The sequence below is a fragment of the Styela clava genome, chromosome 13 (genome assembly GCF_964204865.1).
Source record: "Styela clava chromosome 13, kaStyClav1.hap1.2, whole genome shotgun sequence".
In the NCBI taxonomy this organism is placed as follows: domain Eukaryota; kingdom Metazoa; phylum Chordata; class Ascidiacea; order Stolidobranchia; family Styelidae; genus Styela; species Styela clava.
The window spans coordinates 4703441-4729863 of record NC_135262.1 but is presented as its reverse complement, the minus strand read 5'-3'; the positions used below and the strand labels follow the sequence as shown (position 1 = coordinate 4729863).

Below are 26423 nucleotides of genomic sequence, written 5' to 3'. Positions count from 1 at the left end.
TTCAACTTGAAACATATTGCACATAAAAACTATATTCAGTAGGGCACACTATCCAAATTCCAAGAATGTCCCATCATTTGATTCAATAAAACAAACACTGCATGTGTCTCAAAAATGAGGGGAGCACGACGGCAGATGCCTCATATCGCACCATGTTATTTCGATAATAATCTAAATTAATCGCGGCCGTCACGTGAACAAAATTACGATTTTTGCTAAAAACTCTCGAATGCCAGGGTAAAAATTTATTTTTTTTGTAAATTTTTTTTTTTTAAGGAATTCAATGATGACATTTTTAGATTGCGCTCCTTTGTAGTTTTTTGCGCATTTTCATTTTACTGTTTTTCACAGATATTGAGAGACAACAATGTCCAGAGGGGCCAGACGTCCCCCCAAAGAGGGGTGTTTGTTCATTGGCCAAATGGGATTCTCTAAAACGAGAACATGTCTCTCGATCTGTATAGTGTGCCGTACTGTTATAGGTTTCAGATAGGATTTACATATTTATCCTTGAGAAAAGATAAGACGTCTTAACCATATGGCGAATCACAGTTTCTCGTCCGGTTACCAGTCCATGACAGGTATGGGATTAGTTAGCCTGTTATTTGTTTTCGGAAGCATGGACTCGATGTTATATATTAGTTGTTGAAATAAGAAAAGATATTGGTTGATATAGAGCTGTGTATTTTGTATGTGTATGTGTACCAATATGAAAGTAACTAATTTTATTTGCCTATTTTACATCAAGTTATGTAAAGGGACTGAAACCTATGGGAAAGGGGGATATTCACTTGGCTAACACATACGGTCCCCGAACTTGTAATAAGAAATGAAATAAGGAAAATCGGAATAAAATTATGGCCTTACCTGGTACACATACTACGGGAGTACCATTTTTCAAATGAAAATGAGATTATGCACCTACTTCTTAGTAAAGCTCGGGAATTTCAGCTTGTTCAGATGTAGTTATTTAAATAAGTTGCAAATGTCCTGCAATAACTGATTATGGCACATTAAATAGTCTGACCAACAATTTTATAAAAATCGTTCAACTAAATTTGACTTTTGATAATAATCTCAGTAGGCTACCTTCTTTTATCAGTATAAAGTAAAAGTGATCATTTGGAATATAAATAAATTGCACTTTACTTCATTTAGCGTCACTGGTAATTTGACAATACCTATTCCCAGTCTCCCTGATCCTTTGTGTAAAATAAACATATTTTATCGAAATATTTAGAAATTAAAATCTTGCAGTCAATTCATATATAGGCAATAAAAATGGAATGTGATTTGGGCATTGATATTATTAAACACAACGCCAGAATGATTGAAAGACTTGATTTAAGGAAAAACAGTCATGTGATTTTATCATAAAAGTGGGAGAAGAGGAGTTTCACGACGCGAGTTTCCCGTCAGATTATTTGGTGCCATGTTTTCACACGATACATTGGAAAGTAGTAATAGAGTAAATAGTTGAAATGAAGGATGTGAATGAGGAATCTGTAAAGTTTGCATCAATTACATTTACACTGGAAAAGCTTCACTTACTTTGGAAAAAAGTGAACGACTATTCCATGTTGCAACTTTGATGCAGTTATCAGTACTTTGTGATAAGATAGCTGAGTTTTTTGAAACTGAATTGGATCCCAAGATATTTTTCAGAATCCGAGAAATAGCATTGAAATTCAATATTCAAAGCCTAGAGCAAATCTGTGATATTTTTGCTTTTCAAAGTCTTGGTGCAATTGCAAATGAAGAAGAATTCAAAAGCCTTGATATGAAGTATGTTTCATTACTTGTGGGAATAAATATTGTTGAATATTCTGAAGATGCAAAACTTGCTGTTCTTCTGCAGTGGATTGAAACTGATGTTGAAAATCGTCAAAAACATTTAACAGAAATGTTGCATTGTGTTAATATTAATAAGATAACTCCCAAATACATACACTATTTAGCTAAACAATCAAATTTGTAAAGAATCTGCATATTGCATGAATACTTTCTTGCTATCAATGGCTGATACCTTCGGAGTGAAAGAGTCACCTGTGACAGTTGCTGAATATTCAACAATGACAATTGCATTACTTATTTTCGACAAATCGACAAATTTTCTTCAAGTTTTTGAACTGAATCAAAATCAAATGACCAAGTTGAGACTACTAAATGATCAGATGATTACGGGGTCATATACTGCAGTTGTTTTGAAAGAATATTTATATCTTATGTTTGGAAATAAGAAAGTTTATCGCATCAATATACATGAAGAACACTCTACTTGGATTGAGATGAAAGAAATGATTTTAGAGCATGGCAACAGGTTATCTGCTACAGTATATAAAAATTCTATTTTTGTTGTTGGAAATAATGTGATGGAGCGTTACAATCATCTTGAAAATACCTGGAAGCAAGTGAAATGTGATAATAAGAGAATTGTTGATTGCGCTGTAGTTGAGTTAGACGACTTTATTTATATTATTGGAGGTATTGATAAAGGAGAAAGAATGAAACACGTTAAAAAATATTCACCTCATGATAATTCTTGGTCAACGGTCAGTTCAATGAATACAGCTCGGTTACCTAAGAGGCACATCATTGTCTAGTTTGGAATATTTCAGCCCACACAGTGATACCTGGACTAATTTAGCCTGTATGAGAATTCCACGAGACGAAGTCAGGCTGTCTGTTATTGGTAATGAATTATGTGCGGTAGGGGATAAAGGAACATCACATTCTGCAGAAAAGTATAATTTTGATTTGAACTTGTGGGATAAAATTGATTTTCCAGATATAACTATCATGTCTGCGGCCACTGTAGCTATCACAATGCCAGTTTAATGTGAATGCAGTGGGTGAGAACTTATTGGATTCAATAGGAATTGATATAATACCTACACGTTATTATTAAAAGTTGATACAAATGGTAGGCCATGTGTGTAATTGTGCCCTTTTACTTCCATGCAAAAAAAACAAAAATCAAAGCTAATATTGTAAGGTGTTTGGTCACCATGGTCAATATGATTTTATGTACCATGTGCAAGCAGTGGGTAAATACTTTTGGCGCTCCAGAAGTATGTGTACCAATATGGAGGTAACTAATTTTGTTCGCCTATTTTACATCAAGTTGTTTAAAGAGACTGAAACCTATGGACAGGGGGTATGTATATTCACTTGTCTAACACAGACAGTACCCGAACTCGTAATAGAACTAAAATAAGGAGAAACATAAAGGAATTATGCCCTAACTATAACCTGGTACACATACTACGAGAGTACCATACTTTCATTTATCCCTGACTTTTAATAAGAGTTGTTACAATATGTTGCACTTGCTCGTTGATAAAACTTTTTTTTCTGTAGAACTTCATTGTATTTTATGGAAACTATTTGTTCAATTATTTTAACCCTTATATATTTGTGCAAGGATCTTAGCTCGATTATAATTGCTATCTGCACATTACAGTAACGAATTTTTGTTATAATAACATTCAGGTGAACCACATAAAGAATTGTATGATATTAATGCCCAATTATTTCCTCAAATCTTGTTATTCTAGAATGGAGTAGTAAGACATTGTTAAACTGAAGAAAACTTTATTATGCCAACACCCAGTGATACCTTTTTATACTACAGCCATAACATGTACAGTATAAAACTGCCTATAAAACAACTAACCCGATTTACTAGTAGGGCCCGGATAAATCACACAATCTTGAATCATTCGACCCCCTAAAATTATTCAAACATTGTCATCACACGCCAAACTGCTGATGACTTCTAGTATCCCTTATCTGCAATAACCGCACTCCCTCCTTGCTAGTTGCAGTAATAATCTTAGTGGAAGCTTCAATCCCGGGGCAAATACTCTGTCAAAGGTGGCCACAAAGTTAACGAACAAAATTTTCAAAAGGGAGCAACTCAGCATCAGAGGACTCATTGATATGCTTTATGTAGGCTTACTAAATTAGCCCTGTTTTAGGCGGGACTGTCCCGCTTTTCAACGTCTTGTCCCGGCGCCCTGACCGGTCGATCAAAAGTCCCGTTTTGGCGTTCAGCCAGCCAGCATAATACATAATACACGAACCAATTAGCATGTTCTCATTGCTGTGTAGCGTACAGGTAGCCTATGTACTGGGGGGGGTCTTGGGGGAGGGGGTTGTTTGCTTCGTTGTTTTCCACTAACAGCAAATATTTGGTACAATTCATTATGTGTAAGCCCTGTACGTCAAAAGGGTGCTAATCAGCCACTTTTGCAGTATTCGGTCGACCTTGTAGTTGTACAGTACAAGGTAATCAATCTTTCATCAGATTAGGCTTGCGGTACTGTACGTCTGAGTCACTGGTTTATTGAATTGACTTATGGTATTTTCTTATTGTTTGAGCCATTTTCATGGCATCTTTCAATTCTGTAACATGACTAAAAGTGGCTAGGTAACCTGTTTTCGGTACTCCTGTAGTATGTGTACCAGGTTAGGGTTAGGCCATAATTTCGGGGACTGTCTGTGTTAGCCAAGTGAATATACCCCCTTCCCTTCCCATAGGCTTCAGTTCCATTACACAACTTGATGTAAAGTAGTCGAACAAAATTAGTTACCTCCATATTGGTACACATACTGGAGCGCCCTGTTTTCTATAGGAAATACAAATATTCTCATCTAAATATGTGTAAATAATATGTTCTGAGTTTCTATTCTTTTTATATAGCAAGCGCATTGCACTTGTAGTTTATTGAATCCACTATATGCTTAAAACTTCAATGTCTTAAGCATGTTTTTTTACAAAATTCTGTACAGATCAAAATTGAAGAACAATATCAATGTAAGTCTTAGTTATGGTTTTATTGGAACTTGTTACACCAGGTTTTATGTTAGAGGGTTACTGGACTTCTCACTGTCTTTATGTGCTTCACGTTACTGACTGGTGGTTGTGGTCCCATCTGCACTCTTGTTTTCTGTGTAAGATTTGGTATCACACATTTGAGTACATTACCTGACCAATAAAAAACATGTTTGGATTCACATGGTTAGGAATCACAGAAGGTTAGGTTAGGATTCACATTTTAGGAGAGGAAAGTTGATAAAACGGCTCAACCATATGGCGAACTACGGCCTCTCGTCCAGCAATCCTGTCGCACATAACTATCCCTGAAACATAGCATATGAATTCCAATCCCTGGGATTGGAACTTGCGACCCCACGCAGAGTAATCAGCGTTGCCATTTTAAATAAATGTAAATAAAATCAGCTATTCTATTTCCTCTGGTTTTTGAGCTTAAGTATCATTTTATATGGCAACTGCAGGTTTTTTGGTTTATTCATTGTTTTTGAGCTATTGCTTGGTTTTTTATTTTATCAAAACACAAAAACTTTATTTCTTATATTCTTCAATTTCGTATACATGAGTGTACGAAACACGAAAATATTATAATTTAGTGAATAAAAGAAGCAAAATTATTTGATCAATATTAAATTTCTTTAAAGAAAAAAGATTAAATTTATCATACTAGTTTACTGTATTATATTCAACATGGCTGCTGATTTTGGCATCCAAGATAATGAACACAATACTTTGATGATGCAAAAACTTGATGATATGAGGAAAGAAAAGCGACTTTCTGATTTTATAATCAAAGTTGGAAACGAAGACTTTCCAGTTCACAAGAATGTAATGTCAGCTGGTTCAGATTATTTTGATGCGATGTTGTCGCATGATAATTTGGAAAGCAACACAGGAATTGTTGATATGAAGGAAGTCAATGTCGATTCTGTGAAAGTTTGCATTGATTACATTTACACTGGAAATGCTTCAATTACTTTGGACAAAAGTGAACAACTACTCCATGTTGCAAATATCATGCAATTGTCAAGACTTTGTGAGAAGATCGCAGATTTTCTCGAAGGGAATCTAGGACCAAAATCATTTTTCATTATCCGACAACTCGCAGTAAAATTCAATCTACAAGATTTAGAAGAATCATGTGATAAATATGCTGTTATTTATCTTGGATCAATAGCAAAAGAAGAAGAATTTAATCGGCTTGATAGGAATTATGTTGAGTTTTTGCTGACTCATGATAAGTCATCATATTCGGAAGATTCCAAACTCGAGATTCTGCTACAATGGATTAAAGCTGATACTGAGTCTCGAGCTGAATATTTTTTACAAATTGTGAAGATGCTCAACATTGGCAAAATTTCTACCAGTTATGGATCATATTTAGCTATGAATGATTCATTTTGCTCAAGTTGTGCAGAATTTATGAAACTATTGTACTTGGCTGATAAATCACCTCATCAAAATCTAAAAGTTACAGTCCCTTTACACTCTCCTCTCATTCACAGAGGCATTTTGCTTTTTGATATGAACTCCAAATGTATGAACTTGTATCAACCAATTGAAAGAAAATTGACACAGTTGAAATACTGCATTGATTTTCTGCCAAAATGCAAGTACACTGTAGTTTATTCGGAGAAATTTGTTATTGTTCTTCTGCCAGAAAAAAAGGTTTATCGTGTCAATGTGTGGGAAGCCGAATCAAGTTGGACTGAGATGGAGAGTATGATGAATGATCATGGACAATATATTAGAGCTGCAGTATATAACAGCTTCATTTATGTTTGTGGGAATAACACAATGGAGCGATACAATAATGAGAACATGTGGGAGAATGTTGAGTGTTCTAATATCAAACCCAGTGAAAGTGCATTAGTTACATTTAAAGATGAGATTTATGTTATTGGAGGCATTAAAAGAGGTGAAAAAGTTGATAAACATTCCCCATCTGTAGGATCTTGGTCATCTGTGAAACCAATGAATGTTGTCAGACGAGCTCCTGGGGTAGCTGTATATGATGATCGAATATTTGTTGCTGGTGGGTGGAATGATTCCAATCTATCAAGTACCGAATTCTTCAATTCAGATGATAATACTTGGACAAATGTGGCTTCTATGACAATTCCAAGAGATGATTTCAGCCTTTGTGTTGTCAGCAACAACTTGTTTGCTGTTGGAGATGGATCTGACTCTTATTCTATTGAAAAATACGATCTTGATAATAATCGATGGAAGAAAGTGACTGATTTGACTGATATGGAGATTATGTCTGCTGCTTCAACTGCAGTAAGAATCCCACTGTATTGAGTTGACTGTAGATGTTATGTATAAAAAGGCTATTTCAATGTTTCAACAGAGATAAACATTATTAGTCATGCATGTATTATCTACCATATATGCTTTTATACATTAGTTTCCACTTGAAGTTCCCACAATTCCTCCGTTTAATCAGTTAGACTTGTTTATTTAATTTATTCATATATTTTAGTTTATTTGCATTTTAATCTGATATTTTGTGTTTTTGATATAGGTTGATATCATCCAACATGGTTGCGGATTAGTAATATTACTTTCTATGGTGAATTTGATTTTCGCATACTGTATGAATATTTAAGGCAGTTGTTAAATAGATGATAATAATATAACAGATTGTTATATACTAATAAATTTTCAATACAAACCAAGTGTCAACCCCTTTATAGCATGTGGAATGAGAAGTAAACAGAATAGTTTTATTGCAACTACTGGCAGTTATATCCAAATTCCTCCTCTTTGCAAATATGTTAATAAATAGTGGTTGACACAAGACTTGAAATGATTCGAATTTCACTGTCAAGGAAACAGCTGGAATATATTCTCCTTGAATTTGTTTTTGTGTTTTATTACTATTTATGCAACAGAAATTCAATGCACGTGATAATGATTACTAAATTAGTTATTGATCTTCTGAAGTTTCTAATATAAGTTTAAATTTTGTTGCAAAAGTTGAATCTAGCCTTTTTAAGAGATGCTTTTATATTTAGCTCGGAGCAGGGCTCCAGCTAAGAGCCCAATGATCTACTTACTTTAGTGGTGCAATTTTTTCAAAGTTTGGTATTGTCCATTTTTATTATAGCAAGTTGAAATGGCGGGCATGGCTTTGAACCTGTCAACATTGTATATGTGTGCCCGATAAAGGTGAAAGTTCATTGTATGTAATAAAAATTATTTTTTGTTGTAAATTCTTGTATTCTAACAAATGAGTTATAATCTTCTATTAATGTATTGTATATTGTTTATTACAGATATTAAAATACTGTTAACCTATCGAAATAGTGTTTAAATATCAAAAAAAATATAGCGCGACATCAGCTTCATGATGTGGATATTGGCGATCAGAGGCAATCTGCAGTTTCAAACAAAACGTTAATCTAATGACAAAATACTAATAAAAAAAGAAGGGATTTATTGTAAATTTACATTGGAAAGATTCGGAAAACTTACATTTGGGTTTTAATTTGAATAGTTTTAATTTCGAATGTTTGCATTTTTCCAATGTTCCTTATTTTAATTCTTTCACGAGTTCGTGGAATAGAGAAGTGACCCGCGTAGTATTTGTACCTAAAATTATGGCCTATCCCTAACCTGGTAAACATACGGTACTACATTCCGGTGTCCGCCATTTTGGTACACATACTTCAGGAGTACCAAATATTTAGCATGTGATAACAAAGTAATGAGCAGGAACTCGTATCAGACAAAATGAATTATACTCGTATACCTATCCGTAGGGACTGACCATATGATTTGACTCGATAAGGCTTCGCCAACCACTCGTCGACTGCTATTTGATTGCTAGAAGCTTTCAGAATATTTGGAACTGTATTCTCAGAACAAAGAGCTTTTTTTTGTAAATATAGTTAGAATTTATTATTCCCTGGGTGGCTTTGTTTACATATCAACTTAATAAATAAATATTCAATTATTTAAAGTAAATATGCCAAACAGCTTCACTTTACGAGTAGCTCAGCCATCCCATTCATTCATATTTATCGAGATCATGTATTACCTTCTGGCCATAGCAAGTTATGTGTTGGATGTTTCATTTTGTTTCCAAAGCACTAAATCTTGGGAAAAATTTATTTTAAAATATAAATTTCTGTTTATCCGTTCTTTATATCCGTGTGTGAGTATAAAACAATGAAATGTAATAATTTAGTGTAGATAAAAATCAAAAATATTGAAAATGTATTCATTTCATATTACAGCTAAATAAGATTAAAGTTAATAATTTTGCTTACTGTATCAAGTTTAACATGGCTGCTGATTTCGGCATTCAAGATAATGAACACAATACTTTAATGATGGAAAAGCTTCATGATATGAGGAAAGAAAAGCGACTTTCTGATTTTACAATCAAAGTTGGAAACGAAGAATTTTCAGTTCATAAGAATGTAATGTCAGCCGGTTCAGATTATTTTGATGCGATGTTGTCTCATGATAATTTGGAAAGCAACACAGGAATTGTTGATATGAAGGAAGTCGATGTCGATTCTGTGAAAGTTTGCATTGATTACATTTACACTGGAAATGCTTCAATTACTTTGGAGGAAAGTGAACAACTACTCCATGCTGCAAATATCATGCAATTGTCAAGATTTTGCGAGAAAATCGCAGAGTTTCTCAAAAAAAATTTGAGTTCCAAATCATTCTTTTATGTCAGACAACTCGCAGAAAAGTTCAATTTGAAAGGCTTAGAAAAATCATGTGATGAATATGGTGTTATCCATCTTGGATCAATAGCAGAAGAAGTAGAATTCAACAAACTTGATAAAGATTATGTTATGTTTTTAATCACCTACAAACGGTCATCATATTCAGAAGATTCTAAACTGTCGGTTCTTTTACAATGGATCAAAGCTGAGGTAGAAACTCGAGCTGAGTATTTTATAAAAATGGTTCAGAAGCTCCAAATTGACAAAATTTCTAGCAGTTATGGATCATGCTTAGCCAGAAATGATTCGTTTTGCTCGAAGTCTCTAGAATTCATAAAATTATTGTACCTGGCCGATAAATCGTGTGATAAGATTGAAAAAGTAAATGTATGTCCGTCTTCTCCCTTTTATGATGAAGGTGTTTTGCTTTTTGATAAGAAATCTAAATCTTTGCAAGTGTATTGTCCAATCGAGGAAACATTCAATAAGTTGAAGCAACTCAATGAAAACATGCTGTGTGGCAAATACACCGCAGTTTGTTTGCAGGAATTTGTTTTTGTTCTTTTACCAAACAGAAAGGTTTATCGTGTCAGTGCATGGGAAGCTCAATCAACTTGGACTGAGATGGAGAATATGATGAAAGAGCATGGACAATGTATCAGAGCTGTAGTTCATAACAACTTCATTTATGTTTGTGGGAAGAAAACAATGGAGCGATACAACAACAATGGAAACAATTGGGAGAATGTTGCGTGTTCTACTATCGAACCCGATGAAAATGCATTAGTTACATTTGGAGATGAGATTTATGTCATTGGAGGCTATAATAGAGGTAAAAGAGTTGCTAAATATTCTCCACATATAGGATCTTGGTCATCTGTGAAACTAATGAATGTTGGCAGACGAACTCCTACTGCGGCTGTATATGATGATCGAATCTATGTTGCTGGTGGGTGGAATGGGTCATCTTACTTATCAAGTACTGAATTCTTCAATCCAGTTTATAATACTTGGACAAATGTTGCTTCTATGTCAATTCCACAAGACAAATTCGGCCTTTGTGTTGTGAATAAAAACTTGTTTGCTGTTGAAATAGAGTTTGAGCCTTATTCTATTAAAGAGTATGATCCTGAAAAACAATGGAAGAATTGGACTGATATGGAGATTATGACCACCGCTTCAATTGCAATAAGAATCCCATTGTATTGGTTTGACTGTCTATGAAAAAACTGTTTACAAAGCAGAGATAATTGTGTTTAGTAATATTTTCCTTGCCGTTTGTAGAATTTATTCCGTTTATCAGTCAGACTTGTTTGTGAAACTCAACTTTTAACTTTCGCGTTTATTCAAACTTTTACTGATGTGCTATTTTTATTGTTTTTCCATTTCATTCCAAAATTTTCTGCCATGTAAATAAATGAAATATATTTTTGATGGATGGTGATATTATCTAATATGGTTGTCAACCAGTAACATCCCTTTTTATGGTAAATTGATATTCTCATACTGTATAATTGTCAGCAAGCAGTTGATAAATAGATGATAATATTATAACTGATTGTAATATAATTTTTTTTTTAATCAAAGCCAAGCGCCAACCCCTTTACGGTGTGTTGAATTGGTATTGACACAGAATAGTCGAAGGCAACTATTTACGGTTAAATACAAATTTCTTTGTTCCTGCAGATAGGTCAATAAATAGAGGTTGACACAAGACTTGAAATGATTCCCATTTACACTGTCACGGAAATGACTGGAAGAGAAAATTACACATACGGAGGTTCTTTAGAAAAACCTACCATAGCATGTGTTCAAACCCTATTTACTTTTGCTCAAAAATTGTCATCATTATGGTATCATAGCATTTCATGTGCTGGTATTATTATTTTTTTCTATTTCGATCCATTATTTTCTCTCACTGTAAAATGTGTACAATACTAGTTCATTGATGATGATATTATCCAGCATTTGTAACATTCATTTTTATTATGATGAAGGGATAGTCTCATACTGTATGTTTATCCGATATTGATATATCGGATTAATATTTTTAATACAAGCAAGATAGTTCATTAGCAACTACTGACAGATATATACAAATGATTCCTTCCTGCGGATAGGTTAATAAATAGGGGGTTGTCACAAGACGTGAAATGACTCCCATTTACACTGCCAGGGAAACTGCTGGAAGAGAAAAATACATAAAGGTCATTTTCTTGGGGAAAATGTACCATAGTAAAATATGCGGTCAAATCTGAATTACTTTTGCTCAAAATTTTTTCATCAGACATTATTACACAAAGCTTGCTTATGTATTCATATCCTGAACTGGAAACATGGGCATTGTGTTCCTGATATTTTCATATATAGCTGAGTCCTGATACTCCATATGTAGCAACTACAAACCGATTTCATTTGAAATTTGTCAATATTATTTGAGCTTTTAACTTTCTAATGCTATTTTCTTGAATTTGTGATTCTGATTTTTGTGTTTTATTTCCATATATGCAGTGAATTTGATATGCGAATGATTATGTTTACTACTGGGATTAGTTAACCGGTTATTTGGTTGTGAGAAATAAATCAAATAATTGTATGAAGATGAGTATTAAGATAGCTGATTATGAACATTTGACAATGATAAAATCAGAATCAGTTTCAGGTCGAAATACATTGTTCAAGATTTTATTGCAAAATGGTATATTTAATGTCATCCAACAAGTGCGCAGTTGATGCTGTTTTTCTTTATGATATCTTAAAGTTGAATCTGCACATCGAGCACTTAAAAATTTGTCACATAAATGACATTTAATATCGGGATCGGGTTTTACTAAAATACTTCCATATATCCGAACCACTCTTGCAGCAGAGCGATCATGAAACTACCTCGATTCGTGAATAATTAGAGCGATGCCGGATTAAGATCGCGCGAATATACTTTGGGACCATTATGACGCAACAAGCCTAAATTACAAATTATTGTTTGAAACGTCACGCTGCAGTTAACCGGTTACAGTGTCTTCCCTCAAATTACCAGCCCTAATTATGATTCCTAAATGTGATCTACTTAACTTAGTAGTACTAAGATCTTCTAATTTTGGTATTGTTTAATTTTATTATTGCAAGGTTGAAGTGGCCAGCATGGATTTGAAACTGACAACATTATATGTACCTGATAAAAGTAAAAGTTCATTTCATGCAGTAAAATTTTGTATTTTTCCGCTGTGATTTCATGTATTCTAACAAATGAATTATGATCTTCTATTTCTTCATTGTATATTGTCTATTACAGATATTAAAATACTGTTAAGCTATTTAAATAGTGTTTGAATATTGAAGAAATATTGAACTTCATGGTGTGGATATTGGCAATCAAAGACAATCTGCAGTATCAAACAAAAATTAACCTTAATGACAAAATATTAATAAAAACTATCAGGATTTATTGTAAACTTGTTTTGAAAGATTCACAATATTACATATAGGTTTCAATGCTTTGGGAATAGTTTTAATTTTGAAATGTTTGCGTGAATCTTTCCATTCCAATATGGGCGTCTGTATTCACTAAATTGAACAATGGCACTATGAGTCACTTTATTGAGTTGGTATTTCTGATTGTGGCATATTATTTTAATTAATGGTTGAAATTGTTTTGAGGTGTTTAAATGCAGCTAGTTTACATTGAATTATCTGATTTAACAATTTCATTGTGTCCATAGCTTCTCCAAGTATGATTTTTGTTCACCCTCAATAGCTCATATCTATGTGATTTTATGTTAAAGTTTCGTAGACAATCAATCTTCTCGGCTTTTCTATGCAGACTAAAATTGCGATAAGCGTAGTGCACATAGGTAAATGTAGTTTAAAGATGATACCCACCCAGTCATGTTTTAGTTATCAAAAAGCTTCAGAAGATCGATGTTTTTAAATGCATTACGCGCTCATAAACATTCATATTCAATCACACATCATAGAGGAAACATTATAGCCCTTGATTGTCCAACCGACTTGTGTATGTAGACACTTATAAAAAATATTGATAACATTAAGAGCATTCACAGTGATTAACATTCCTTTATTTGTTCAAATGATACTTCTTTTTCTGATACAGTGACTTTATTATTTTCATGTATTTTTTGATTAGCTTGTCACATTCAATATGCTAGATACAGATCACCGTGTTAGGTTAATGCATTTCATCGTGCTATATTGTGAAATAACTTCAGTTAAAAAAGGGTGACCAGAGGATTATCTGTATGTAGTGTGAGAATTTCAGGGAAAATACTTTAACCGTTAACCGAATAAAATGAACCGGTTAACCGCAGCGTAGCTTTTGACATAATAATTTATAATTTAGCTTGTTATGGCTCCAAAGCAATTTAGCGTGATGGTGATCTTATCCCAGTATCGCTCAAAATTATTCACGGATAGTGATAGTTCCATTCAATAAAATATATAAAACAATATATTTTGACCGAAAACTGATTCTGAATTTATCATTTTCAAATTTTGATATTCAGCAACCTTGGTACTTCAATTATTTTTCCCATTCATTGGGTCCTAATCAATACAGTTAATGATATTCTTTTGAATTAAACGCCACAGGAGATAAATTTGCAATGACGTAATCATTGTTGAAGAAATTGTACATCCTAAAGATGATTTTTACCTGAGTCACTTAACAGTTAAAATCAATCGTAACCGTTAATTAGCTAAAATCGGTTAATTGATTAACCGGTTAACCATTCTCAACCATATTTTTATGTTTTAACCCATATTGTTTAGCATATATATTGCTTAAAGAAAGTTCCACATCCCTCGAAAGTGGGAATAATAATTGAAAGGTTGCAAGTAAACTTCGACCTGTTAAAAACTATGTGTAGGTTTATTCATGTTTTAATGATATTGGTGGATGATGTCCTTCATAAGATATTTTAGACACTATGAAACAAGCAACTAGTCTGGGTTTGTTGCAAAGCAGGAATTTTAAAAATATTTAAATCTGAACAACTTGATTTTTATTTGAATATTCTTACAAATAATTTTTTAGGCAACGTTAGCTGAAGGTTCATTCAAACATTTTCATCAAGTATTTCCAATGACTAAATCTCAAACATTTTGCCTCCTCTATTGTTTGCAACTTTTGTTGAAAAATCATGTTCATTTGCTTCTCATTGATATTTTGTGCAAATGCATCGCCTTGAAGTTGACATTTTGCATTTGTATGACATTGAGTTGAACCACACATGGCTTTCCATTGTTTTACAATTCTATGATATGTATGCAATTGACTGTAACAGAATATGATTTGTAGGTCTTGTTTCGAAAAGGTAGTTCAGGCATTATTGTTTTAAGATTTTTATCATTAAACATGTCATGATGTTTTGGACTGGGGTAAATGTCAGACATTAGACTCTTTGAGATCTGGAGTGAGAATTTAATTCAACTTTCTTTTTTTATATATGATTCAGAAACTGCTTTGTGTTTAATTATAAAACCTTTTGTATTCCTTGAGTAACAGTAGGTGTATGTATAGAATTTTCAGAAAGTGACGAAATAGCAATGTATTGTTTGTAACTATATGTGTAAACAGTCGTACTGAAATCTTTTGTCTGATATAATTTTGGTTTTGTAGTCTGTGTAGACTTATACGTACAAAATGGAATTGACTTTTTCGATTCTAATAAGTCTGTGTTAAGCTATGACAGGGAATATTTGGTAGAAAATGCCAACCTGAACCTGAAATGCCAAATGATTTAAAAGTCCTATATATGTGGTGGCATGGTGTTCTGAGTTTGAAGGCCTGAAATTTCAGCTACTCATTTTGCTTCAATATATTTTTGCCTTGTTTTTAGTAACATTGTAAAATAATAATTCATATGTGGGGCAGGTGTTCGATATTCGTATACCCTGTTTATCAGATTAGTCACTAGATAAATCTTTTACCATTCAAGCAAATATGTAAAGTCTGACGTTTTTTGAATAGTAGCGGCATGTACTTCATTCTCAGTTTTATAGCTCAGGTATAATTTTTATGACAAATGCAGGTTTTGTGTTTAAATGTTTTTATTGTTTATGAGGTATTTCTTGATTTTAATTTTTTTTTTCTTGAAAACACAAATTTCAGTCATTATTTCAATTTGTATTCCGGGTTTATGAAAATAGGAAAATATGTTAAGTTAGTGAATGAGCACAAAAATATTTGATCAACATTTAATTTATTACAGCTAAGAAAGATTATATTTAGCGCTCTTGCTTATCATAATAAATTCAACATGGCTGCTGATTTTGGAATTCAAGATAATGAACACAATAATTTGATGATGCAAAAGCTTGATGATATGAGGAAAGAAAAACGACTTTCTGATTTTACAATCAAGGTTGGAAACGAAGAATTTCCAGTTCATAAGAATGTAATGTCAGCTGGTTCTGATTATTTTGATGCGATGTTGTCTCATGATAATTTGGAAAGCAACACAGGGATTGTTGATATGAAGGAAGTTGATGTCGATTCTGTGAAAGTTTGCATTGATTACATTTACACTGGAAATGCTTTAATTACTTTGGAGAAATGTGAACAACTACTCCATGCTGCAAATATCATGCAATTGTCAAGATTTTGCGAGAAAATCACAGAATTTCTCAAAGCGAGTTTGGGACCAAAATCATTCTTCGGTATTCGACAACTCGCTGTAAAGTTCAATCTAAAGGGTTTAGAACAATCATGTGATGAATATGCTGTTGGCCATCTTGGATCAATAGCTAAAAAAGCGGAATTTAACAAACTTGATAAAGAATATGTTGTGTTTCTAACGACTTCTCACAAATCATCTTATTCCGAAGATTCTAAACTGAAAATACTCCTGCAATGGATCAAAGCTGATACTAAGTCTCGAGCTGGGCAATTTATAGAAATGGTTAAAAAGCTCAATATTGACAAAATTTCCACCACTTATGGACTATATTTAGCCAGAAATGATTCATTTTGCTCAAGTTCTGCAGAATTCATGAAATTATTGTTCTTGTCTAATAAATCACTTAATAAAGATGTGGAAGTAGATGTATGTTCGTCGTCTCCTCTTTGTGATGAAGGTGTTTTACTTTTTGATAAGAAATTTAAAGCTGTTCAAGTGTATTGTCCAGTCGAGGAAACATTCAATAATTTGAAACAACTCAATGAAAACATGCTGAGTGGCAAATACACTGCAGTCTGTTCGCAGAAATTTGTTTTTGTTCTTCTGCCAGGGAAAAAGGTTTATCGTGTGAATGTATATGAAGCCGAATCAAGTTGGACTGAGATGGAGAGTATGATGAATGATCATGGACAATATATTAGAGCTGCAGTTCATAACAACTTCGTTTATGTTGGTGGGAATAACACAATGGAGCGATACAATAACAATGAAAACAAGTGGGAGAATGTTGAGTGTTCTGGTTTCAAACTCATTGAAAGTGCATTAGTTACGTTCAGAGATGAGATTTATGTCATTGGAGGAAGTGGTAGAGTCAAAAGTATTGATAAATATTCTTCGTCATTAGGATCTTGGTCATCTGTGAAACCAATGAATGTTGGCAGACAAACTCCTGCTGCAGCCGTATATGATGATCGAATCTATGTTGCTGGTGGGTGGAATGGGATATCAAGTACCGGTACTGAATTTTTCAATCCAGATGATAATAATTGGACAAATCTTTCTTCAATGACAATTCCAAGAAATGAGTTCAGCCTTTGTGTTGTCAGCAACAACTTGTTTGCTGTTGGACATACATCTGGCCCTTATTCTATTGAAAAGTACAATTTTGATAAAAATCAATGGGAGAAAGTGACTGACTTGACTGATATGGAGATTGTGTCTACAGCCTCAGTTGCAGTAAGAATTCCACTGTATTGAGTTGACAGATGATGTTGTGTATCCGAAGGAAAATTTTAATGTTTCAACAGAGATAAACATTATTAGTCTTGCATATATTGTCTACCATATATGCTTATATACATTAGTTTCTACTTGAAGTTCCCATACTTTCTCCATTTAATCAGTTAGACTTGTTTATTTGATTTATTCAACTTTATTCATATTTTTTAGTTTATTTGCATTTTAATCTGATATTTTCTGGTTTTGATAGATGTTGATATTATCCAACATGGTTGCGGATTAGCAACATTCCTTTTTATGGTGAATTTGATTTTTGCAAACTGTATGATTATTCTAAGGCAGTTGATAAATAGATGATAATAATATAACAGATTGTTATATTCTCATATAATTTTATTATAAACCAAGCTACAACCTCTTTACAGCATGTGGAATGAGAAGTAAACAGAATAGTTTTAATGCAACTACTGGCAGTTATATCCAAATTCCTCCTCCTTGCAAATATGTCAATAAATAGTGGTTGACACAAAACTTGAAATGATTTGAATTTCACTATCAAGGAAACAGCTGGAATATATTCTCCTTGAATTTGTTTTTGTGTTTTATTACTATATATGCAGCAACAATTTGATGTACGTGATAATGATTACTAAATTAGGTATTAAACCCCTGAAGTTTCCAATATAAGTTTAAATTTTGTTGCAAAGGTTGAATTTACTCTTTTTAAGAGATGCTTTTATATTTAGCTCGGAACAAGGCTCCAGCCAAGAGCCCAATGAGTAATAATGATCTACTTACTTTAGTAGTGCAATTTCTTTAAAGTTTGGTATTGTCCAATTTTATTATTGCAAGTTGAAATGGAGGGCATGGCTTTGAACTTGTCAACATTGGATATGTGTGCCCGATAAAGGTGAAAGTTCATTTCATGGAATTGAAAATTATTTTCTGTTGCGAATTCTTGTATTCTAACAAATGAATTATGATCTTCTATAAATTAATGCATTGTATATTGTTGATTACAGATATTAAAATACTGTTAACCTATTGAAATAGTGTTTGAATATTGAAGAAATATTGAGCGAATCCAGCTTCGTGATGTGGATATTGGCAATCAAAGACAATCTGCAGTATAAAACTAAACATCAATCTTAATGACAAAATAATAATAAAGTTATTAGGATTCATTGTAAACTTGTATTAAAAAAATGAACAAAATTACATTTAGGTTTCAATGCTTTGTGAATACTTTTAAATTTGAATGTTTGCACGAATCTTTCCATTTCAATATGAACGGTTGTATTTACTAAATCGAACAATGTCACTATGCGTCACTTTATTGAGTTGGTATTCCTGATTCTGGTATATAATTTGAAGTAATGATTAAAAGGTTAAAATTGTCTTGGGGTGTTTAAATGCAGCTAGCTCACATTGAATCCTCTGAGTTAGCAATTTCATTATGTCTATAGTCTCTTCGAGTAAGATTTTTGTCCACCCTCATCAGCTCATTTCTATTTCATACGAGTTTTGTAGACAATTAATCTGCTTGGCTTTTCTATCCAGGCCAAAATTTCGATAAGTGCAGTGCACATAGTTTAAAAAATAGTTTAAAAATGATGCCCACCCAGTGATGTTTTAGTTTGCGAAAAGCTTCAAACATTCGATGTTTTTAAATGTATTACGCAACATGACCATAAATAATGTTTCAAGTTTAGTGTATATTCACTGTTCACTTTAAGTTTAGTGTATGTTTGTTTTTTGTAATATAGTTAATCCTCTCTGGGTAGTTTTGTTTACACATCAATTTATTAGATTTAATCATTTAAAGTAAATATGCAAAGCAGCTTCACTTTACGAGTAGCTCAGCTATCCCATTCATTTATAGCTATTGAGATCATGTTTCACATTTTATGGCCAAAGCAGGTTTTGTGTTGAATGTTTCATATTGTTTTCAAAGCACTAAATCGTAGTAAAAATTATTTTTAAAATATTTATTTCTGTTTATCTGTTCTTCATTTCGGAGTGAATATAAATAAAATAGGGGAATATAACACTTTTGTGGAGATGCGAAACAAAAATATTTAATTATCATTACAGCTAAGAAGGATTCAATTTTTCACTTTTGCCTATTATAACAAAATCAAAATGTCTGCTGCTTTTGGCATTCAAGATGATGAACACAATAATTTGATGATGAAAAAGCTTGATGATATGAGGAAAGAAAAAAGACTTTCTGATTTTACAATCAAAGTTGGAAACGAAGAATTCCCAGTTCATAAGAATGTAATGTCAGCTGCTTCTGATTATTTTGACGCAATGTTGTCGCATGATAACTTGGAAAGCAACACAGGAGTTGTTGATATGAAGGAAGTCGATGTCGATTCTGTGAAAGTTTGCATTGATTACATTTACACTGGAAATGCTTCAATTACTTTGGAGAAATGTGAACAACTACTCCATGTTGCAACTATCATGCAATTGTCAAGAATTTGTGAAAATATAGCTGAATTTCTCGAAGTAAATTTAGATCCAAAATCATTCTTCATCTTCCGACAACTCGCAGTAAAGTTCAATCTAAAGGGTTTAGAAGAATCGTGTGATGAATATGCTGTTATCCATCTTGGAGCCATAGCAAAAGAAGAACAATTCAACAATCTTGATAAAGGTTATGTAATGTTATTGATCAGCCACAAAAGGTCATCATATTCAGAAGATTCTAAACTGAAAGTTCTCTTACAATGGATTAAGGCTGATACTGAATGGCGAGCTGAGTATTTTATAGAAATGGTGAAGAGGCTCCAAATGGAGAAAATTTCTACCAGTTATGGATCATATTTAGTAAGAAATGATTCGTTTTGCTCAAGTTCTTCAGAATTCATGAAATTATTGTATTTAGCAGATAAATCAATTGACAAAGATAAAGAAGTAAGTGTTTCTTTGTCTTCTCCATTTTATGATGAAGGTGTTTTGCTTTTTGATAAGAAATCTAAAGCTGTGCAAGTGTACTGTCCAATCGAAGAAACATTTAGTAAGTTGAAACAACTCAATGAAAACATGCTGAGTGACGAATACATCGCAGTTTATTTGGATAAATTTGTTTTCGTTCTTCTGTCAAACAGAAAGGTTTATCGTGTGAATGCATGGAAGGCCGAATCAAGTTGGACTGAGATGAAGAGTATGATTAATGATCATGGAGAATTTATCAGAGCTGCAGTTCATAACAACTTCATTTACGTTTGTGGGAACAACAAAATGGAACGATACAGCAATGGAAACAATTGGGAGATTGTTGAGTGTTCTAATATCAAACCCAATGAAAGTGCATTAGTTACATTTAGAGATGAGATTTATGTTATTGGAGGAAGTGGAAGAGTGAAAAGAATTGACAAATATTCTCCATCTGTAGGATCTTGGTCATCTGTGAAACCAATGAATGTTGGCAGACAAACTCCTGCGGCAGCCGTGTATGATGATCGAATCTATGTTGCTGGTGGGTATAGTAGAACATCAACAGCTGAATTCTTCAATCCAGATGATAATAGTTGGACAACTGTGGCTTCAATGACAATTACACGAGATGAATTCAGCCTTTATGTTGTTAACAATTACTTGTTTGCTGTTGGAGATAGATTTGAGCCTTATTCTGTGGAAAAGTACAAACTAAATAAAAATCAATGGGAGAAAGTGACTGATTTGACTGATATAGAGATTGTGTCTGCTGCCTCAGTCGCTGTAGGAATTCCTCTATATCGAGTTGACTGTGGATGTTATGTATAAAGATCTATTTTGATTGTTCAAGAGAGATAATTACAAATATGCACACATATAATAACTATCATAACAATATATATATATATATTTGTTCCTGATTGAAGTCCGTATTATTCATTCAGTTCATCAGTCAGAACTACCTATTAAATTTATTCAAGTTTTTTTCACATTTTAGTTGATTTTATGTTTTGCTCTCATAGTAAAAATATGTAATATACTTGTTCATGTAGCATAGTTTCTAATCTGTAATAATTTTCTTTGATGAAAGAATGTTCTCATAATGTATGATTATGTGAAGGCATTTGACAAAGAAATGTTATGAAAAAATGCTAGTGATTGAACACTTACTTACATATTTCTTAATGCAAAGTTGCTTGAATCAAGGGTCCAACCTGTCAATATAAAGTGGAAAGGGTAGTAACGTAGAATATATACAACTACTGTCATTACAGCCATTTTCAGGTTTCTTTTCACTCTGAGCTGCCATTAGAAAATGCAGTGGTTTTCTAATTTTTTCGAGTATGATCAAGTCTTTGCCTGTTTTAAATCTGCTTATTCCTCTTTCACTGTGCGTAAAAAGTATCTTTTCATTATTTGTTGAAGGATTCTTATCTGGTGGTATGCTCAACTGTCGTCATGTGATGTGTGATTGTGTATATAAATATGTTTTACAATGGCACGAAATAGTGAAGCGATTTCAATAAAACTACACCCAAACTACCCCAATTAGCTTGTCACATTCAGTGTGCTATATTGTGATTATTATGTGATTATATTTCATTTCATCATGCTATATTGTGAAATACCTTCAGTTGACAATATATATGAAGGGGATTAACTGTACAGTATGTCTTAATCCAAAAGTGTTTGACTGTGTTTAAAGGGTATACTGTTTTCGTAGTGACACATCCAAGATAATGAACACAATAAGCTACAAATAACGGGTAGTAAGGCGAAGAAAGTATGTTTTAGTGGAAAAACACCTTAAAAATACATGGGCGCTCTGTAATCTCTAAACAATAAAGAAATGTAAATACTCAAAATAAGGCGGGCAAGATCAAATCTAATATAAAATTTTTATTAGTTCCACGCCCGATCAAAAAATTGTCTACCGTTCGAGAACCACTTTATTGGAATCTTTGATATGCAAATTAAGAATGTTAATTCTACTTTTATATATTATATTTCATCCAGTATCTGTTTTATGCTCGACTATAAAACCGAATATTTATATGCTGAATTGGAAACATGGGCATTGTATTCACAATATTTTTATATATATAGCTCAGTTCTTATACTCTACTGTACATGTAGCAACTACAAAACCGATTTCAATTTGAATTCATCATATTACCGGTAATATACGCTCGTAACTTTTCAATGGTATTTTTTTTATCGTTTTATTCCTATATATACAGCTAATGATTAGGATTACTAAATGATGATGATATTCTAAAGTTCCAAATATAAGTTTACATTTTATTCCATTAGTTTTGCCATTTTTTATGAGGTGCTTTCATACCTTAGCCTAAAACAAGGCTCCAGCCAAGAATCCAATGAGTAATAATGATCTATTTACTTCAGTAGTGCAAGATCTTCCAATTCTGTTATTGTCCAATTTTATTATAGCTTGGTTGAAGTTGTGGGCATGGCTTTGGACCTACCAAGGCGAAATTATGTTTTATTGAAAAAAAATGGCACTTCGGAAGTATGTGCACCAAGATAGCGCACAACCTGAAACACAAAACCTTGAAAACACATAGGTGGAACAAATAACAAAGATACTAGCACAACAGCTCTCTGCAATCTCTAAACAATAAAGAAATGTGAATATCCAAAATAATGCAGACAAGATCAAATTCAAACAAAAAATTTAATTTTAATTAGCTTCAAGCCCCCTCAAAAATTGTCTACGCTTGTATGGTTCGTCCCATCGTTTGAGAAACACTTTATTAGACTCTTTGATATGTGAAATAAGAATGTTAATTCAACTGCTATTTTTTATATTTGATTCAGTATCTGTTTCGTGCTTTCTATAAAACCTTTTGTTTTCCATGAGTAACAATAGACGTTTGTATAAAAAATTTTGAAAGCAACGAAATAGCAATGTATTGTTTGGAACTATGTGTAAACAATCGTACTAAAAATCTTTTGTCTGATGTTGGTCAGGCTTAGTAGTCTGTAAAGCCTTATTCCTATAAAATTGAATTGACTTTTTCGTTTATAATAAGTCAAGTCTGTGATAGACTGTGGCAAAGTATATCTGAAAGAAAATCCCAACCTGAAAATTATTTAAAAGACCTATTATATGACATAGACCTCTGAGATTAGAGGCCTGAGATTCCAATTCAAGTTACTCATTTTGCTTCAATATATTTTTGGCTTGTTTTTAGTAACATTGTAAAATAATAATTCATATGTGGTGCAGGTGCTTGATATTTAACTATCATGTTTGTAAGTTTAATCACTAGATACATCGTTTGCCATTTAGGCAAAAATGTAAATAAAGCGTTTATTGAATAGTAGCGACATGTACTTAATTCTTAGTTTTATAGCACAGGTATCATTTTTCTGGCAGCTGCAGGTTTTGTGTTTAAATGGATTTATTGTTACGAAGTATATCTTGATTTTGCAAAATTATTCTTAAACACCCTAATTTTATTCATTATTTCAATTTGTCGTTCGGGTGTATGAAAATGGAAGAAATATATTAATTTGGTGAACGAGCACAACACTTTTTGGTCAATATCCCATTTTATTACAGCTAAGAAAGATTATATTTATCATACTTGCTTATTGTAATATATTCAACATGACTGCTAAGTTTGGCATTCAAGATACTAAACACAATACTTTGATGATGCAAAAGCTTGATGATATGAGGAAAGAAAAGCGACTTTCTGATTTTACAATCAAAGTTGGAAATGAAGAATTCCCAGTTCATAAGAATGTAATGTCCGCTGGTTCTGATTATTTCGACGCGATGTTGTCGCATGATAATTTGGAAAGCAACACAGGAATTGTTGATATGAAGGAAGTCGATGTCGATTCTGTGAAAGTTTGCATTGATTACATTTACACCGGAACTGCTTCAATTACTTTGGAGAAATGTGAGCAACTACTCCATGTTGCAACTTTGATGCAGTTGTCAAGATTTTGTGAAAAAATTTCAGAATTTCTTGAAGCAAATCTAAGATCCAAATCATTTTTCATTATCCGACGACTCGCAGTAAAGTTCAATCTAAAAGGCTTAGTAAAACCGTGTGATGAATATGCTGTCGGCCATCTTGGATCAATAGCTGAAGAAGTGGAATTCAACAAACTTGATAAAGAATACGTCGTGATTTTGATCACCTGTAGATGGTCATTGTATTCAGAAGATTCCAAACTGAAAGTTCTCTTACAATGGATCAAAGCTGATACTGAGTCTCGAGCTGACTGTTTTGTCGAAATGGTGGAAAAACTTGACATTGACAAAATTACTCCCAGTTATGGACTTTATTTAGCTAGAAATGATTCTTTTTGCTCAAGTATTGCAGAGTTTATGAAATTATTGCACCTGACCGATAAATCACTTGATAACGAATATGAAGTCAATGTTTCTTGGTCTCTCCCTTTATCAGAGGATGGTTTATTACTTTTTGATGAGAAATCTAAAGCTGTTCAAGTCTATTGTCCAATCGAGGAAACATTTAATACGTTAAAACAACTCAATGAGAACATGCTGAGTGATAAATACACTGCAGTTTATTTAGAGAAATTTGTTTTTGTTTTTTCACCAGACAGAAAGGTTTATCGTGTCAATGTATGGGAAGCCGAATCAAGTTGGACTGAGATGGAGAGTATGATGATTGATCATGGACGGAATATGAGAGCTGCAGTTCATAACAACTTCATTTATGTTTGTGGGAAGAACACAATGGAGCAATACAACAACAATGAAAACAAGTGGGAGGATGTTGAGTGTACTAGTGTTGAACCCAATGAAAGTGCTTTAGTTACATTTAGAGATGAGACTTATGTCATTGGAGGCGATAATAGAGGTCGAAAAGTTGACAAATATTCTCCATCTGTAGGATCTTGGTCATCTGTGAAAGCAATGAATGTTGGCAGACAAACTCCTGCTGCAGCCGTATATGAGGATCGAATATATGTTGCTGGTGGGTATCTTAACATTTATTTTGATCCGGATACATCAAGTACTGAATTCTTCAATCCAGATGATAATACTTGGACAAATGTGGCTTCAATGACAATTCCAAGAGATGAATTTAGTCTTTGTGTTGTCAACAACAACTTGTTTGCTGTTGGAAATAGATCTGAGCCTTATTCTATTGAAAAGTACAATCTAGATAAAAATCAATGGGAGAAAGTGACTGATTTGGCTGATATGGAGATAATGTCTGCTGCTTCGATTGCAATAAGAATCCCACTGTATTGAATTGACTGTAAATGAAAGATCTGTTAGTTCAAAAGGCATCATTTCTATAATGCATGACGTATAATGTTGATTCCTGGTCAAAAGTTTTAAGAATTTATTCTTTTTTAATTCAAACTTGTTTACGTAATTCATTCATGTTTATCACATTTTAGTTGATTCAATATTATCCTATTTTTATTCTCACAAGAATACAACATGGCATAGGTAAATTCAAATATTGAATATTCATATCTTGATTTGTAACGTGGTTCTTGAAATTTGTTTGTATAGTTAGGTATTACGGTGCATATACATTGGATGCGATGCGCTGCGGCCACGCTCCTGATCGCGCGACATAGGTGTTTACATTGCGAGCATCATTTTTGTATCGCTATATTTTATTCTGCAATGTCAGACCATTAGGAATACTCATTTGACATATTCTGATTAGTAAATAAAATTAAACCAAGTATTCACTACATCGCACTGAACTAATTTCAAATATAGTCTAATATTCAATACATTCGTGCTTGGACATAAGCAGTCGTCCATTTTTGGAAATTGTGGATAATTCATTACAAAGCACTACCCTGGGTATACCAAAATACCATGCAACTGAATACCATTGCAATTTAGTTTGACAATATGACAAAATCCAACCTACATTCCCTGCAGGAAAGCAAACTAGTCATATAGTATGATAACATGGAACAGTCAGGGGAGACTTCAAATATAAAAATATGCATCAAAAATCAATACTATCCTTTGGCGTGGAATTTTACCAATAATACTATAACTTTGTCAGCTATAATTTACAAAAATAATAAATGAAT

General features: G+C 32.9%; 5 protein-coding genes across 5 annotated transcripts; all 5 read left to right on the top strand.

Annotated features, from left to right (window-relative positions):
* Positions 1-5525: 5525 nt before the first annotated feature.
* On the top strand, positions 5526-8976 carry LOC120332212 (kelch-like protein 25). The gene has a single exon (XM_039399416.2). It carries the CDS (start codon positions 5528-5530, stop codon positions 7139-7141), a length of 1614 nt encoding a protein of 537 aa, XP_039255350.2. The 5' UTR covers positions 5526-5527; the 3' UTR covers positions 7142-8976.
* Positions 8977-9138: 162 nt separating this feature from the next.
* Positions 9139-12704, top strand: LOC144431405 (kelch-like protein 38). The gene has a single exon (XM_078119507.1). It carries the CDS (start codon positions 9175-9177, stop codon positions 10750-10752), a length of 1578 nt encoding a protein of 525 aa, XP_077975633.1. The 5' UTR covers positions 9139-9174; the 3' UTR covers positions 10753-12704.
* Positions 12705-13092: 388 nt separating this feature from the next.
* Positions 13093-19455, top strand: LOC144431457 (kelch-like protein 26). Its single transcript, XM_078119610.1, has one exon. It carries the CDS (start codon positions 15804-15806, stop codon positions 17418-17420), a length of 1617 nt encoding a protein of 538 aa, XP_077975736.1. The 5' UTR covers positions 13093-15803; the 3' UTR covers positions 17421-19455.
* Positions 19456-19507: 52 nt separating this feature from the next.
* LOC144431409 (kelch-like protein 38) lies at positions 19508-21960 on the top strand. The gene has a single exon (XM_078119516.1). The coding sequence runs from the start codon at positions 19545-19547 to the stop codon at positions 21174-21176; it is 1632 nt and encodes a 543-aa protein (XP_077975642.1). The 5' UTR covers positions 19508-19544; the 3' UTR covers positions 21177-21960.
* Positions 21961-22106: 146 nt separating this feature from the next.
* Positions 22107-26197, top strand: LOC144431410 (kelch-like protein 26). Its single transcript, XM_078119517.1, has one exon. The coding sequence runs from the start codon at positions 23983-23985 to the stop codon at positions 25609-25611; it is 1629 nt and encodes a 542-aa protein (XP_077975643.1). The 5' UTR covers positions 22107-23982; the 3' UTR covers positions 25612-26197.
* Positions 26198-26423: the final 226 nt, after the last annotated feature.

Bases quoted from the DNA above. Each gene is read 5' to 3' on its own strand.
- LOC144431457 (XM_078119610.1), top strand. From the start codon at position 15,804: ATGGCTGCTGATTTTGGAATTCAAGATAATGAACACAATAATTTGATG.
- LOC144431405 (XM_078119507.1), top strand. From the start codon at position 9,175: ATGATGGAAAAGCTTCATGATATGAGGAAAGAAAAGCGACTTTCTGAT.
- LOC120332212 (XM_039399416.2), top strand. From the start codon at position 5,528: ATGGCTGCTGATTTTGGCATCCAAGATAATGAACACAATACTTTGATG.
- LOC144431410 (XM_078119517.1), top strand. From the start codon at position 23,983: ATGACTGCTAAGTTTGGCATTCAAGATACTAAACACAATACTTTGATG.
- LOC144431409 (XM_078119516.1), top strand. From the start codon at position 19,545: ATGTCTGCTGCTTTTGGCATTCAAGATGATGAACACAATAATTTGATG.